The following is an 11,665-nucleotide window of genomic DNA, read 5'->3' as shown; positions in this document are numbered from 1 at the left end:
AAATCGTCGCTGGCCGATCGCTGGCCGATCGGGCCTCCACAGTGGCGGCTAGCCGATCGGCTAGCGCTTCGGCCAGCGACGAGCGATCGGCCAGCCCACGCCGATCCGCTCGCCGAAATCGCCCTCGCCGGTTGCAATGGTTCAGCTAGCCGATCGGCTAGCGCGACGAATTGGCTAGCCGGTCGCTAGCCGACCATTGCGGATGCTCTTAGGTAAAAGTGGATTGAGATATTACTGTATATAAATAATTCTAATTGTGCAAACTGCTCAAAACATGTTTTTTTCAATATACCAGTCCTTACAGTATGATCAATGTAATATTCATGGATTACGAAATAATAATCACCGACATCTCATGCTTCCATAATCAACCAGAATCATTTGTAATCTCTAAGTTAGAATTCTATAGGATTGAAACTGTTCACGATAAGTAGTCTCCTTCGTATCTATAGTGAGTGAAATAAGTACTACTATTTAATTATGCAAGGAGGTCAGATAATAGAATTTTTTTTTTGCAAGAAATGAAGTGACTTCTTTATTAATTTCCATAGTTTGCAACTTCTAGAGTTTTATACTACAATGCAAGATCTAGTAAGAAGCTATGCTAGTTTGAATACACAAATCCATCTGAGAAGCTTCATCCCAAATTTGCTGGAGATAGTTTATCTTGAAGCTTTGCTATTCTTGCCTTGAATGACTTTGCACGACGAATGGATGGGTCGCTTTGTCAAATCGATCCATAGCCATATAAACATCACCTTCGCAAAGATATGCCTGAGGATAACGAGGTGCGATAGTCAAAGCCTCTTTAATGTCCTCAAACGCTCCATCTGTCTCCCATCGCCAACCTTTCCTTGTACATAGTATGCAAACCCCCAAATGGTCTGAGCTCTATAGCCTGCGACAGTAATTCAAAAGTCTGGGTAAAATCAGCCTGAGCCATCTCATCTTCAGCTCTCTTCCTCAGCGCCAGCGCCTCCAAACACTTGTTCTCAGCATCGCCATTGTCAGCACCGCACACAATTGCCATGACATTTGCGGCCTTGCTGGGGGTCCCACACCGCCCCACGAACACACCCCCTGGAAGGATCACGATATTGGGGCCGGCGCCGCACCGCCCGAGAGAACTTGCAGAGCATCCAAAGAGCCCTGCTTTCTGCAAGTCCTGTTTGTGCACACTCTAATTTCTTGGTGTGAATGGGTTGGGTTGTTTTCTGAATTTGTTAGTGGAATAGAGGAGCAAATGGGAGGCGGAAGCAGTGGTTCAGATAATAGAACTTGAGTGACAACTCGGTCACCTTTTACGTGCAATGCGTATTACATGCACCTTTATTGTTCGAATTAAAAGAGAAAATAAAAGCAAAATAGTTAAAATTATTTATCCTCGTAATATTGGAGAAAAGGTTACATATACAAATAAGTAGCTCGAAGTGTTCACTTCTTTTAGAATGTAACATAACAAGAACAACCTAACATAACAAGAACTCAGTGGAGTCTGCAATGGCTCTCAACTGTCAATGCGAGCTGGTGCATGGAGTTTATATAACCACTTCTTTACGCACTGAATTCCTAACATATATTCCAATACCTTCGAGGAGTAAAAAGAGCTACTCCCTCCATCTCATAAATATTACTATCACATTTTGACCGTATACAAGTTTTAAGAAATACTAGTATAATGGAAAATGAGTTGAAAAAGTTAGTGAAATATGGATCCTACTTTTAATTATTAATTTTATACAATGAATTAGTGAAATGTGAGGTTCACTACCAAAATGATATAAGTGGTATGTGACAAAATTTTTGTGCGATGGACAGAAATGGAAATATGTATAAAAAAATTTCCGGGACGGATAGAGTATAATCAAACTACCTAACATATACAGGTTGTTCTTTTGAGTGTAACAAGTTCATGCTCAACTAAACTCAAACTTGATCCCTTCATGATCCAAAACCTTCGAGCAAAGAGCTACTCCGTCCGTCCCATTAATTATGAAATGTTTGTTTTTTAGCTCGAGATTTTATGTAGTTTTATTTTGTGAGTTAATGAAGAGAGAATAAATAAAAGAGATGAAAAAAATAGAGATTATGATATTTCAATTTTAGGAAATGTTTTATTTTTAATGGACAATCCAAAAAAGAAAAACATTCCATTTTTAGTGGGACAGGAAAAGTATAATAATTGTCTCTCACATACCACTTGTAGGTAAAAATTTCTTTAAGAAAAAGTATTCAAGGTATAAGATATTACTACCATTTACATAATTATTAATTACATAATAAAATTTTTTATAGTACTATTTATTTATAAGCTTTTTTCTCTACAGAGTAACCTTCAACGGATGTGATGTTTTGCTCCTCTTAGATTATCTTGAAGAAAAAGCTTCAAGCAGTACCCTTAGTTGGCCATAGAGATTTGCTTCCAGTTATAGGATACACGACTCAAGTAAGCTCTGATGAGGGCTGCCAACACTCTTCGACAAGCCATAGCCGATGCCACGAAGAGCATCGATAATGAAGCATAGTAGAATCTTAAGAGCAATAGAGGATCTTTCCTAGCAGAATTATAAGACTTGGTGAAGATCACTCTGAGACGACGATCTGTAAAGAGAGATTCATATTCGTCGTTTGTAGAGGATGCATGTGAATTGCTGTCGGCCAGCGTGAATGGAGAGCTACCTTTGGGGATATTGAGACCTTTCTCCATTGCTCCAGATATCCATTTGTATATAACATCTGCAACGACCTGACAAAGCTCTTGGCGGAACGAAATGGCCTCCTTCGAAACGAGCGCTCGAATCAGTGAAGCTCCATCCTGTTGGACAACAGATGGTTTTGGTCTCAAACTAAGGAAGATAAAACTCACATTTCACTTTCTACTGCAAAGTATTCATGATTTTAATAAATGACTCGCACTTAAAGAAAATGGCACATCATTATCCGATAAGTTGATTCAGTTTTCAAAAGTAGGAAGGGCCCACTATTCCGGTACTTGGGAAGCCGTGTTGGCAATTGAAAATCTGCAAAATGACAATTGACTTTAATTTTGTGTACAATTTCCATGTAGATTTCCAATTGCCAATGGGACTTTTAGTATCACAAAGTGGACCTGTCCTAGACTTGAAAACAAAGTCAATATATTGATTATGTCATTATGTGTACTAACATGTCATTCTCGAATGTATGGGACACTTGCACGCATACTTTTGAATAGAAAGTGAAATGTTGATATGCAACAGCATATAAATAGGTTGAAGTAAAGGCGCTTACTGCAGTCATCAAGAGTCTTCTTAAAACGAGGCCGTTTTTGGATGGTAGAATTTTCAGTGCCAGGTTTGTGAGATTCATTTCTGGAGCAATTCCATTTGCAGATTGCACGAGAGAAGTATGCGTGTTTTGTTTCACCAATGATTTCAGTTCTTTCCTGGAAACAAAATGGAAATGGTAGTCATAGATCAAATGCGACGGATATAGCATCTGTCCACCCCAAAAAACAACAGAAAATTAAAAAAATAAAAGAAAATAAACTAAGGAAACACAAATGCTTCTGAAGGAGAAACAGCCTACATTTGTTCTGACAACTTGCCAATATTAGCGTGCAAGAAACGTTTCGATAATTCAAACTACGAGAGGAAAATTCAGTATTAATTTACCTGGTTGCTCCAACTCTCAAGAAAACAGCAAGCTTTTGCCATTGAAATTCTCTTCTTCTGTTGAACACAACCTGAAAAGTTTAAACAGAGTAATTAGAAAAAGATTTCAGAGGTTATGGTAATACATTCCGAATATAGACTTTCAGTAGCCAAATTCTTGGTGTCTGTTAGATGGCAAAAGTTTGAATTATGTATTTTCCTAATCATTCGTGCAACCAATACAAACATCTTAGCCAGAAAATAATAACTTAACAAAACAGGAAAATGTTAACTAGGTCAAACGTCTTAGATGAATTGCAAGTGCTTGTATACGATAGAACACCGTAAAATTAAATTTTATCATCCATATGGTACCGAGTACAAGATTCTCCTTGTAGCAGCAGAATTGTCAACAAGAAGCTTCTGAAAAACATATGGATATGCAGCTTCAAATGTCTTAAACGTAGGATCAGCAGCAACCGCCAATCCTGCAGAACAAACAAGGGAATCAAGTAATAGTTTAAAACATTATCACTGTGCACACACCAAGTTATGTAGTTTGAAGATGAAAAGTAGTACTCCCTCCGTCCCAAGGAAGATGACCCCTTCCTTGGGTGGCACATGATTTTATGCAACTTTATTTTGTATGTTAAGTAGAGAGAATCAAGTAAGAGAGTGGGAATAGAGTAGAGATAAAAGCTTTTTCTATATTCAGCAATGGTCATCTTGGTTGGGACAAACTAAAAAGGAAAGTGAGACATCTTTAGGGGGACGGAGGGAGTAGTAGGCACTTAGGTATATATTAAGTTGATGTCCATGTATAGCAACTCATATAAAACATGGACTAGTGGGAAATTTTTATGCACATTTCGTGATGTCCCTTCCTAACCAATAACGTTTGAGGCTCTCCACAGGTATATGTTTAACGACATCTTCGACATTCATAGGTTGCAGACTATCAAGCATTATAACAGAGGCATACAAACAATGAATTTGCATCCCTCTTCTAGGGTAGGCAGAAATATTACCTTCCAAAGACGCCAGAGACCGCAAAACAAGAACATAGTACGGAGGCATGCGGCAGTGATACTTTAGAGCGACAGACCATATTTTACCCAGTACCTTCAGATTAAGAAATTTAAATCATTAAAGGAGCACATACAAATCGAAAGGCACACTCAGAATTTTCAGATGTCTCATTAAAAAGTTAATTTGAGATTATACTCTATTGATTTACTAATTGATTCTCACCCGACTAAACTTGACATCTGGTATTCCATTGGTAAATACCAACTTCCCCATGGAATCTTCCAGGTCCTGAATTATTCAGAAAGTCAGATTATCTGATGCAATTGTTTGAGGCAAACACCACTCACGAGATGGTAATAAGAACCATATGCAAGTGTAGTTTAAAATTATCAATGATATGGATGCTACCATGGTAAAACGCCTTATGTTAGTCCCAGGTCTAATCACATCCATTTCCGTCAAATCATACACAAGAGATGCCCAATCACCATTTACAATGTGAACTATGGCACCAAGCATGGCGTACTGGTGCTTCTTCTCCATCCGACAGAGCAAGCCAAAATCAAGGAACCTATTCCAGTAAATCGGTAAAGAGAAGCATTCAAGTATTAGACATCATAATATAACTAATCCATGATCAAACTTGTTTTTAGGATTGAAATTTTATTTAACGTATATGTGCCTATTAATAATTTATTTATGAACAGGTTAGTACCCAAGTTTCCCAGATGATGTGTAACGCAAATTTCCTGGATGTGGATCAGCATGCATTAGGCCAGTCTCAAGAAGTTGTATAAGTGATGCCTCCACACCTTTGTTAACCTAAAGTAGGATAGCAGTACCTAATAGCTTTTAAATGATACAAGAATGCAGGTGAATCACGAAAAATAATGGGACCAGTAGATATGATGTTACTCCTTCCCTGTGATACGTTAAAATGCAAAGTCTAGAAATTATACTGTAAGTTCTAATATATGACACCGTCTCTAATCTCTAGTATGTGAGCTATGTATAAATTTGAACATATCTTTTGTAGTGCCTGCCACTTCTCCATCATGTGTATCTAAAATTAAGAAAAAAAATCTAATACTCCCTTCGCCTACAAAAAATAGTCCCATTTGTGCGGCACGGGTTTTAATGAGAAATTGGTAAAGTAAGAGGAGGGGGGGGGAGTAGGTAAAGTAAGAGAGATATGGAGAAAAAGTAGGTAAAGTATGGGAGAGGGGAGAAAGTGGATAAAATATGAAAGTGAAACTTTCTATTTTTAGAAACGGGACTATTTTCTTTGGACATCCCAAAATGGCAAAATGAGTCTATTTTTCGTGGACGGAGGGAGTATTCATTTGTTTCTGCAATAGAAGCAAGATTAGTCATTCAGCGTTATTATAGGGGAAACAGGAAGATCTAACTACTTTTCTTGAAATCAATAGATGCACTTTATGTATAATCTTGAATTTCAGCAGTTACAGTCTCAAGTTATTCCCATACCAAATCAAGAAGCTTTAGGTTAGACTCCTCAGACGAAACAGATAGCAACTCTGTTGGACTATCACCAGCCATCCATTCCATAGTTAGAACTCGTTTCCTGGTCAAATGCTTAAATACTTTTGGCAAACAAATAAATGTGAACCGAGAATGAGCTTCCTGCAGAAAATTGAAAGAATAGTATTCAAAAACTATTTTTAAAAGTGAAATAGGATTAGTTATACTGTTCTGATAGTGTCAGCATACTAGACAGGGGAATGCCTCTTCACATGAACAACTTATATGCTATGCATCTCTGCTGCAGTTACATGTATGACCAAGATCATCAAGATAGTATTTCTCTTGCTAAATATGAATAAAGAAAACTTTCTCCACCTATTTGAAGGAAAATACATGCATGAGATGATGAGAAACAACCAAATAAAGTTCATAACAGAAAATTACCATGAATTCTGATGCATTAGCTGCCTCAAGATTGTAATCTAACTCCCCTATCAGACCTTTTCCCAGTTCATCCGCATATATAGAAAGATCATTTTTCCTTTTAGCTATCTTCTGCAGAAGTCCTAGCTAAAAAGAATTGCTCAGTGTTAATTCAGCATCTTATATTATTCTGAAAGAAAGATGACATGCAAGTGTATGAGACAAACCCCTTTATGAAGAATATAAATATCCCGAACAACTATGTGATGTAAGTTAGGACGCTGAACTTTCACCGCCACATCAAATCCCTCATGGGTTTTGGCCTTGTAAACCTTTAAATGTCAACAAAAACATTAGAAACTATACGGTGGCAAACTAAGAAACATAGTAGAGAAATCTGTCCATAATTGATCTTACTTACTCCCTCCGTCCAAGAAAAAAAGGCCTATGGATGAATGGCATAGGTTTTAATGAGAAATCGGTTAAGTCAGATAGAGAAAGAGAAAAAGTGGGTAAAGTATGACAGAGAAACTTCCCATTTTTGGAATGGGACTACTTTTCGTGGACACCGCAAAATGGAAAAATGAGACTATTTTTCGTGGACGGTCAATTTTTAAATTTCCCCAATAGTTCCATAGCCCATAACATGACACAAAAGCCTTCCATACCTGCCCAAATGAAGCTGCAGCTACCGGATCCTCAGAGACATAGCTAAAATACTCGTCCACAGGAAAACCTAATTCGTCTTCTATAATCTTTATTGCTTCAGCCCGTGGGAACGGAGGGATTTGATCATGCAGCTCTGACAATGCCTGCAATCATAACTTCGCCAAGAAAATAAAATATGAAATATGAATTATTTTCGGCATAGAGAACAGCACATGGGAATTATCAATTATGTCAACAGTCTACAGAGTATTATCAGTTGTCACAAAGAACTAACAAAATGAGTTTCTTTCTTTGTTCTTTTGGTAGAATGAGAAGCTAAATAGAGTGTTAGTCGAATCAACTGATAAAGATGCCGAACATTGATTAGGTAAATATGGGACTGCCAAATGGATCTGAGGATATTGACAATTGAGTTCAATTGCGGGCTGGGTCAAGATAACAAAAACTTATTCACTGCTATGGCACAAAATTTGGGTGAAACACATAAAGCGTAAGTTAGCTCAATTTAAAGAAAGGTCCTAGTACACAGCAATTCAAAAGAAATAGATGGTTCAGTTTTACACCTTTGAGACTTCATCACCAATTATATCTGGCCTTGTAGAAAGGGACTGACCAACTGCACACATATAAAGACTTGCATTAGAAAATTGGGTAACAAATGCAAATTGTAGTAGTATCTCGTTTGGATATTCACAGTCCGTTGAGCATGTTCATGCTGCTGCAAACTCAATAATTATTTCCTACTCCAGCTTCCTTCCATGATGTAGAAATAGCATTACCTTTGATAAAAGTTGGACCCAATTTTAGCATCGTGTCTTTTAAAATTATCCCAAAATTGTAATCAGATACACTTTTGCGAGCATCCTCCTCCGCATCACAGCTGATGCTAGAGATTCTGGATTTGATTGTAGCAGAAATAAAGGCAACAAGGACCTTTCAAAAGATAAAGGTGAGTCAGGACGCAGTTTTATGAATAAAACTTCCAGCTACTATTTTTAATGACTCAAAAGAGTCCTCACCAAGAACTTCCAACTATACAAACGAAAACAGCAATCGCAAAAAGCACTAGAGTGATTAAAAAAGGAGTAAGCAGAAGAACAGATCAATGACTTTGTTAAGCATGTTAGCATGCAGAATCTCAAAAGGATCAATTCGCAGGTTTCAGTTCAAGGATCTTGTTTCCAGACTTCAGATAACTTGAAGAAGTCATTTCCAAGTATAAGGAGAGCACAAAATAATACAATCTTTAACTTGGAAAAAAAAATTCCGGCTAAACTTTTTATCACCTCAAGAAGCCGGAGGATCACCACATGAGGCCTCAAGGTGAAATACTCTGTAACTGCCTCTGCGTCATATGTTTCAGGAAGAGGCTTTGTCCACATCTTGGATAGAGAGTACCAATACCAACAATACACCTCTAAGGCCTTGATATCAGCCATAAACAAATCAGCACCAGTGAGCTCTGGAGGAACACCAAAAAGATCAGAATCAAGCATGTTCAGTTTTATCAATATAATCATTCACCAGTTGTTAAGAAGCTCACGGCCCTGAAAGTCGTACTTTCGGACAAAAGCTTGACACGAGTTCTCATACACATGCAACAAGCCAACAAGAATATGCAACCAACTCAAGCAAGGTAAACATGATCCAAGTGTAAATTTTTCGATCAAATTCTTTCATATTTCAGCATGATTCTTGATGTTAAATGTTCTTAGTTCACTTGAATCAAAATTGGTGCGATCATATCGTCAATTTCTACGAGAATTTGGTGAATTTTTTTGTCCAAATCCAACTATTTTAAAATAATTAGGATGTTTTTTGCTTCATTCTTGCTTTAATTTTTTAGGGGACTGGTGGTAGTCGAGGTTCTCATTGGACAACCGGCGACATCACGTGGTGGTTGGCGGCATTGCAACGACAACGAGACCACAATAAGTTAAGTCACTTTTTGGTCCAAAACACATGAGTAAATTGATCTTTTTAGCCTCAAACGTTAACTTTTAACGGCTCCATCTAAAAGACACCTAAATTTGTTAAAAATCATATTGTACAAGAATCGAATGACAAAAACATAGTATTGTTTAGAATGCAAATCATAAAAAAAGGTCATGTGTAGATGGGCCAAAATGGACTTTACTCTAATCCCTAAACTGCAAAAACAAGGGAGCAATGTACATTGAATACTCACAATATACAATTGCTTGTCCTCATCACATACACACACACACACTTACATCTATACTAAGCAAAAGATCACAGCGTTCATTTGTGTGATAGTGATTAAGAGGATGTTTGGTTGAGCTTATAAGTTCAAGATAAGAGTGAAAATTTCTATACAGGTTACAAGCTCCCAAATACCGACTTATTTTCATATCTTATAAATCAACAATTAATTACAAAAATAACTGTATTATAATTAGTTATTTTCAATACATACCAGTCAAATCTTCAATTCCCACACTCTCGAACTCAAAATTCTCACTATCTAACTATCATTTCTCTTTGTATCCTATACTAAGTTGAATCATCCAAATACTTTTAGTTTATAAATTCTTAAGACCTTATTGAAAATCATGCGATTGCTTTAAAACCAAACCAACAGGGGCTCTAATAACAACCAGGCCAAACACCTCCTAAATAGTTATGAAAACTGTGCACATCACAATATTCTACTACTTCAAATACTACCTGTATAGCAGGGCTGTGGCCACGACGGAAACCGGAGCGCCGCCGCCTGGGGATCCTCCACATTCCGCAGCCACACAAAATCCTCCACCGTCTTCGAAGCCTCTGGAATCCGAAACGCCTTATTCGCCCATTCCAATCCTTTGCTCAAACCATCTCCTATAAACTTGACATCCTTATGCACTACTTCCAATCCTCTGCTCAAGCCATCTCCCATAAACTTCACATCCTTCTTCACGACTTCAATGACGTTCCCCAGCGCGCCGCCGTTTTGCTTATTGTTAGGGCTCGCAATCCTACTGTTTCTGCTGAGCTCATTGCTCCTGCTTCGAGGTGGAGTTCCGCCATGGCATAGAACGGGAGACGGCGGCGATAACGACGCCATAGACTGCGGCGATTTTCAGCCGCAGAATTAGGAGAAATTTGAGCCGATTTTATATGAGAAATTGAGCCATGGATAAGTAGTTCGCTACGGATAGAATGCAGTATTTACCACTCATAATTTCAGTTGAAAATCAATTTTTTTTTATATATTACTTACTAGTACTATATATTACTACTATCTTCTTATTTAAAATTAAATCAACATTAATTTTGACTAAATGAATACAAATTCTAAATAATACTATACACTTTAAAAAATATACTACTCTCTATGTTCCATTTTATGTAGAGCATTTTCTATTTAGCATAAAATTTTATACATATTTTTGTGAATTGAGCTTAGAAAATGAAATTTCTTGACCCTGACCGAGCGAGATTTTGACTAAATGAATATAAATTCTAAATAATACTATACACTTTAAAAAATATACTACTCTCTATGTTCCATTTTATGTAGAGCATTTTCTATTTAGCATAAAATTTTATACATATTTTTGTGAGTTAGAGCTTAGAAGGAATAAAGTAAAAGAGATAATGAAATGGAGATAATTCTATTTCCTTTTTAAAAAATGTGATAATTAATGTGGGACATTAAAAAAAGGAGCTTAAAGTAAAAAAGATAGAGTATATAATACTACATCCGTCCCAACTAAGTTGAATCAAAAATTTTATGCACGATAATTAAGAAATTGTGTTGAAAAGTAAGAGATGAGAATAAAGTAGGAAAGGTAAAGTGAGAGAAAAAAGAATAAAGTAGTTGATGGAAGAAAGTGAGAGTGATTACATGTTTTGTTTTGTCAAAAAAGAAAATGACTCAACTTAGTTGAGGGCATCCCAAAAAAGAATACGACTCAACTCAGTTGGGACGGAAGAGTGACACGTTATTAGATACTCCCTCCATCCCAAGGAAGATGATCATTTCCTTGGGTGGTACGAGATTTTATGTATCTTGTGTATTAAATGAAAAGAGTAAAGCAAGGGAGAAGAAATAAAATTGAGATAAAAATGTTTTCATGTTTAGTAATGGATCATCTTGAGTAGGACAAACTAAAAAGGAAAGTGGATTATCTTCAATGAGATGGAAGAAGTATTAGATATATAGTATTTCAAGAATTTTTAAAACATGACAATTAGATTTATTTTTAGAAAATAAAAAACATAATAATTACACTCCGACAACATGTATAGTTGAATCAAAAATATATTAATAAGATGCCATTACACAATCAATTAGAGTGTATATGTTTCTTAATATCATTACATGAGTATCAATTTTTAAATTATTCAAAAATTCAAATGAATCTTTATCAGCACAATCATTTTGATGTTTTAGTTTGACTTTAATATGCCATCATGCA

The 11,665-nt window shown here is 36.6% G+C and overlaps 1 protein-coding gene and 1 pseudogene across 1 annotated transcript; both read right to left on the bottom strand.

Moving 5' to 3' along the window:
• Positions 1–504: 504 nt before the first annotated feature.
• LOC125189808 (uncharacterized) lies at positions 505–1,945 on the bottom strand (annotated as a pseudogene).
• A 229-nt stretch (positions 1,946–2,174) lies between these two features.
• Positions 2,175–10,382, bottom strand: ATATH8 (Protein kinase superfamily protein). The gene is made up of 16 exons (XM_048085518.2): positions 9,927–10,382; positions 8,525–8,700; positions 8,018–8,171; positions 7,802–7,854; positions 7,238–7,381; positions 6,797–6,901; positions 6,591–6,716; positions 6,150–6,305; positions 5,377–5,483; positions 5,070–5,232; positions 4,884–4,949; positions 4,661–4,754; positions 4,008–4,120; positions 3,654–3,724; positions 3,271–3,424; positions 2,175–2,815 (listed from the first exon to the last, which is right to left on the bottom strand). The coding sequence occupies exons 1-16, from the start codon at positions 10,306–10,308 to the stop codon at positions 2,399–2,401; spliced, it is 2,481 nt and encodes an 826-aa protein (XP_047941475.1). The 5' UTR covers positions 10,309–10,382; the 3' UTR covers positions 2,175–2,398.
• Positions 10,383–11,665: the final 1,283 nt, after the last annotated feature.

The sequence above is a fragment of the Salvia hispanica genome, chromosome 5, assembly GCF_029641045.1.
Source record: "Salvia hispanica isolate PSC_SH4W2 chromosome 5, Shi_PSC_v1, whole genome shotgun sequence".
Taxonomy (NCBI): domain Eukaryota; kingdom Viridiplantae; phylum Streptophyta; class Magnoliopsida; order Lamiales; family Lamiaceae; genus Salvia; species Salvia hispanica.
This window is presented reverse-complemented; position numbering and strand designations above follow the sequence as displayed.

Excerpts from the sequence above, each read along its gene's own strand:
- ATATH8 (XM_048085518.2), bottom strand. The coding sequence starts at position 10,308 with ATGGCGTCGTTATCGCCGCCGTCTCCCGTTCTATGCCATGGCGGAACT. Across the intron at positions 8,701-9,926 it reads GCCACAGCCCTGCTATACAG|AGCTCACTGGTGCTGATTTG; the intron begins GTAGTATTTGAA and ends GTGTTCCTCCAG. Across the intron at positions 4,755-4,883 it reads CAGATGTCAAGTTTAGTCGG|GTACTGGGTAAAATATGGTC; the intron begins GTGAGAATCAAT and ends CTTAATCTGAAG.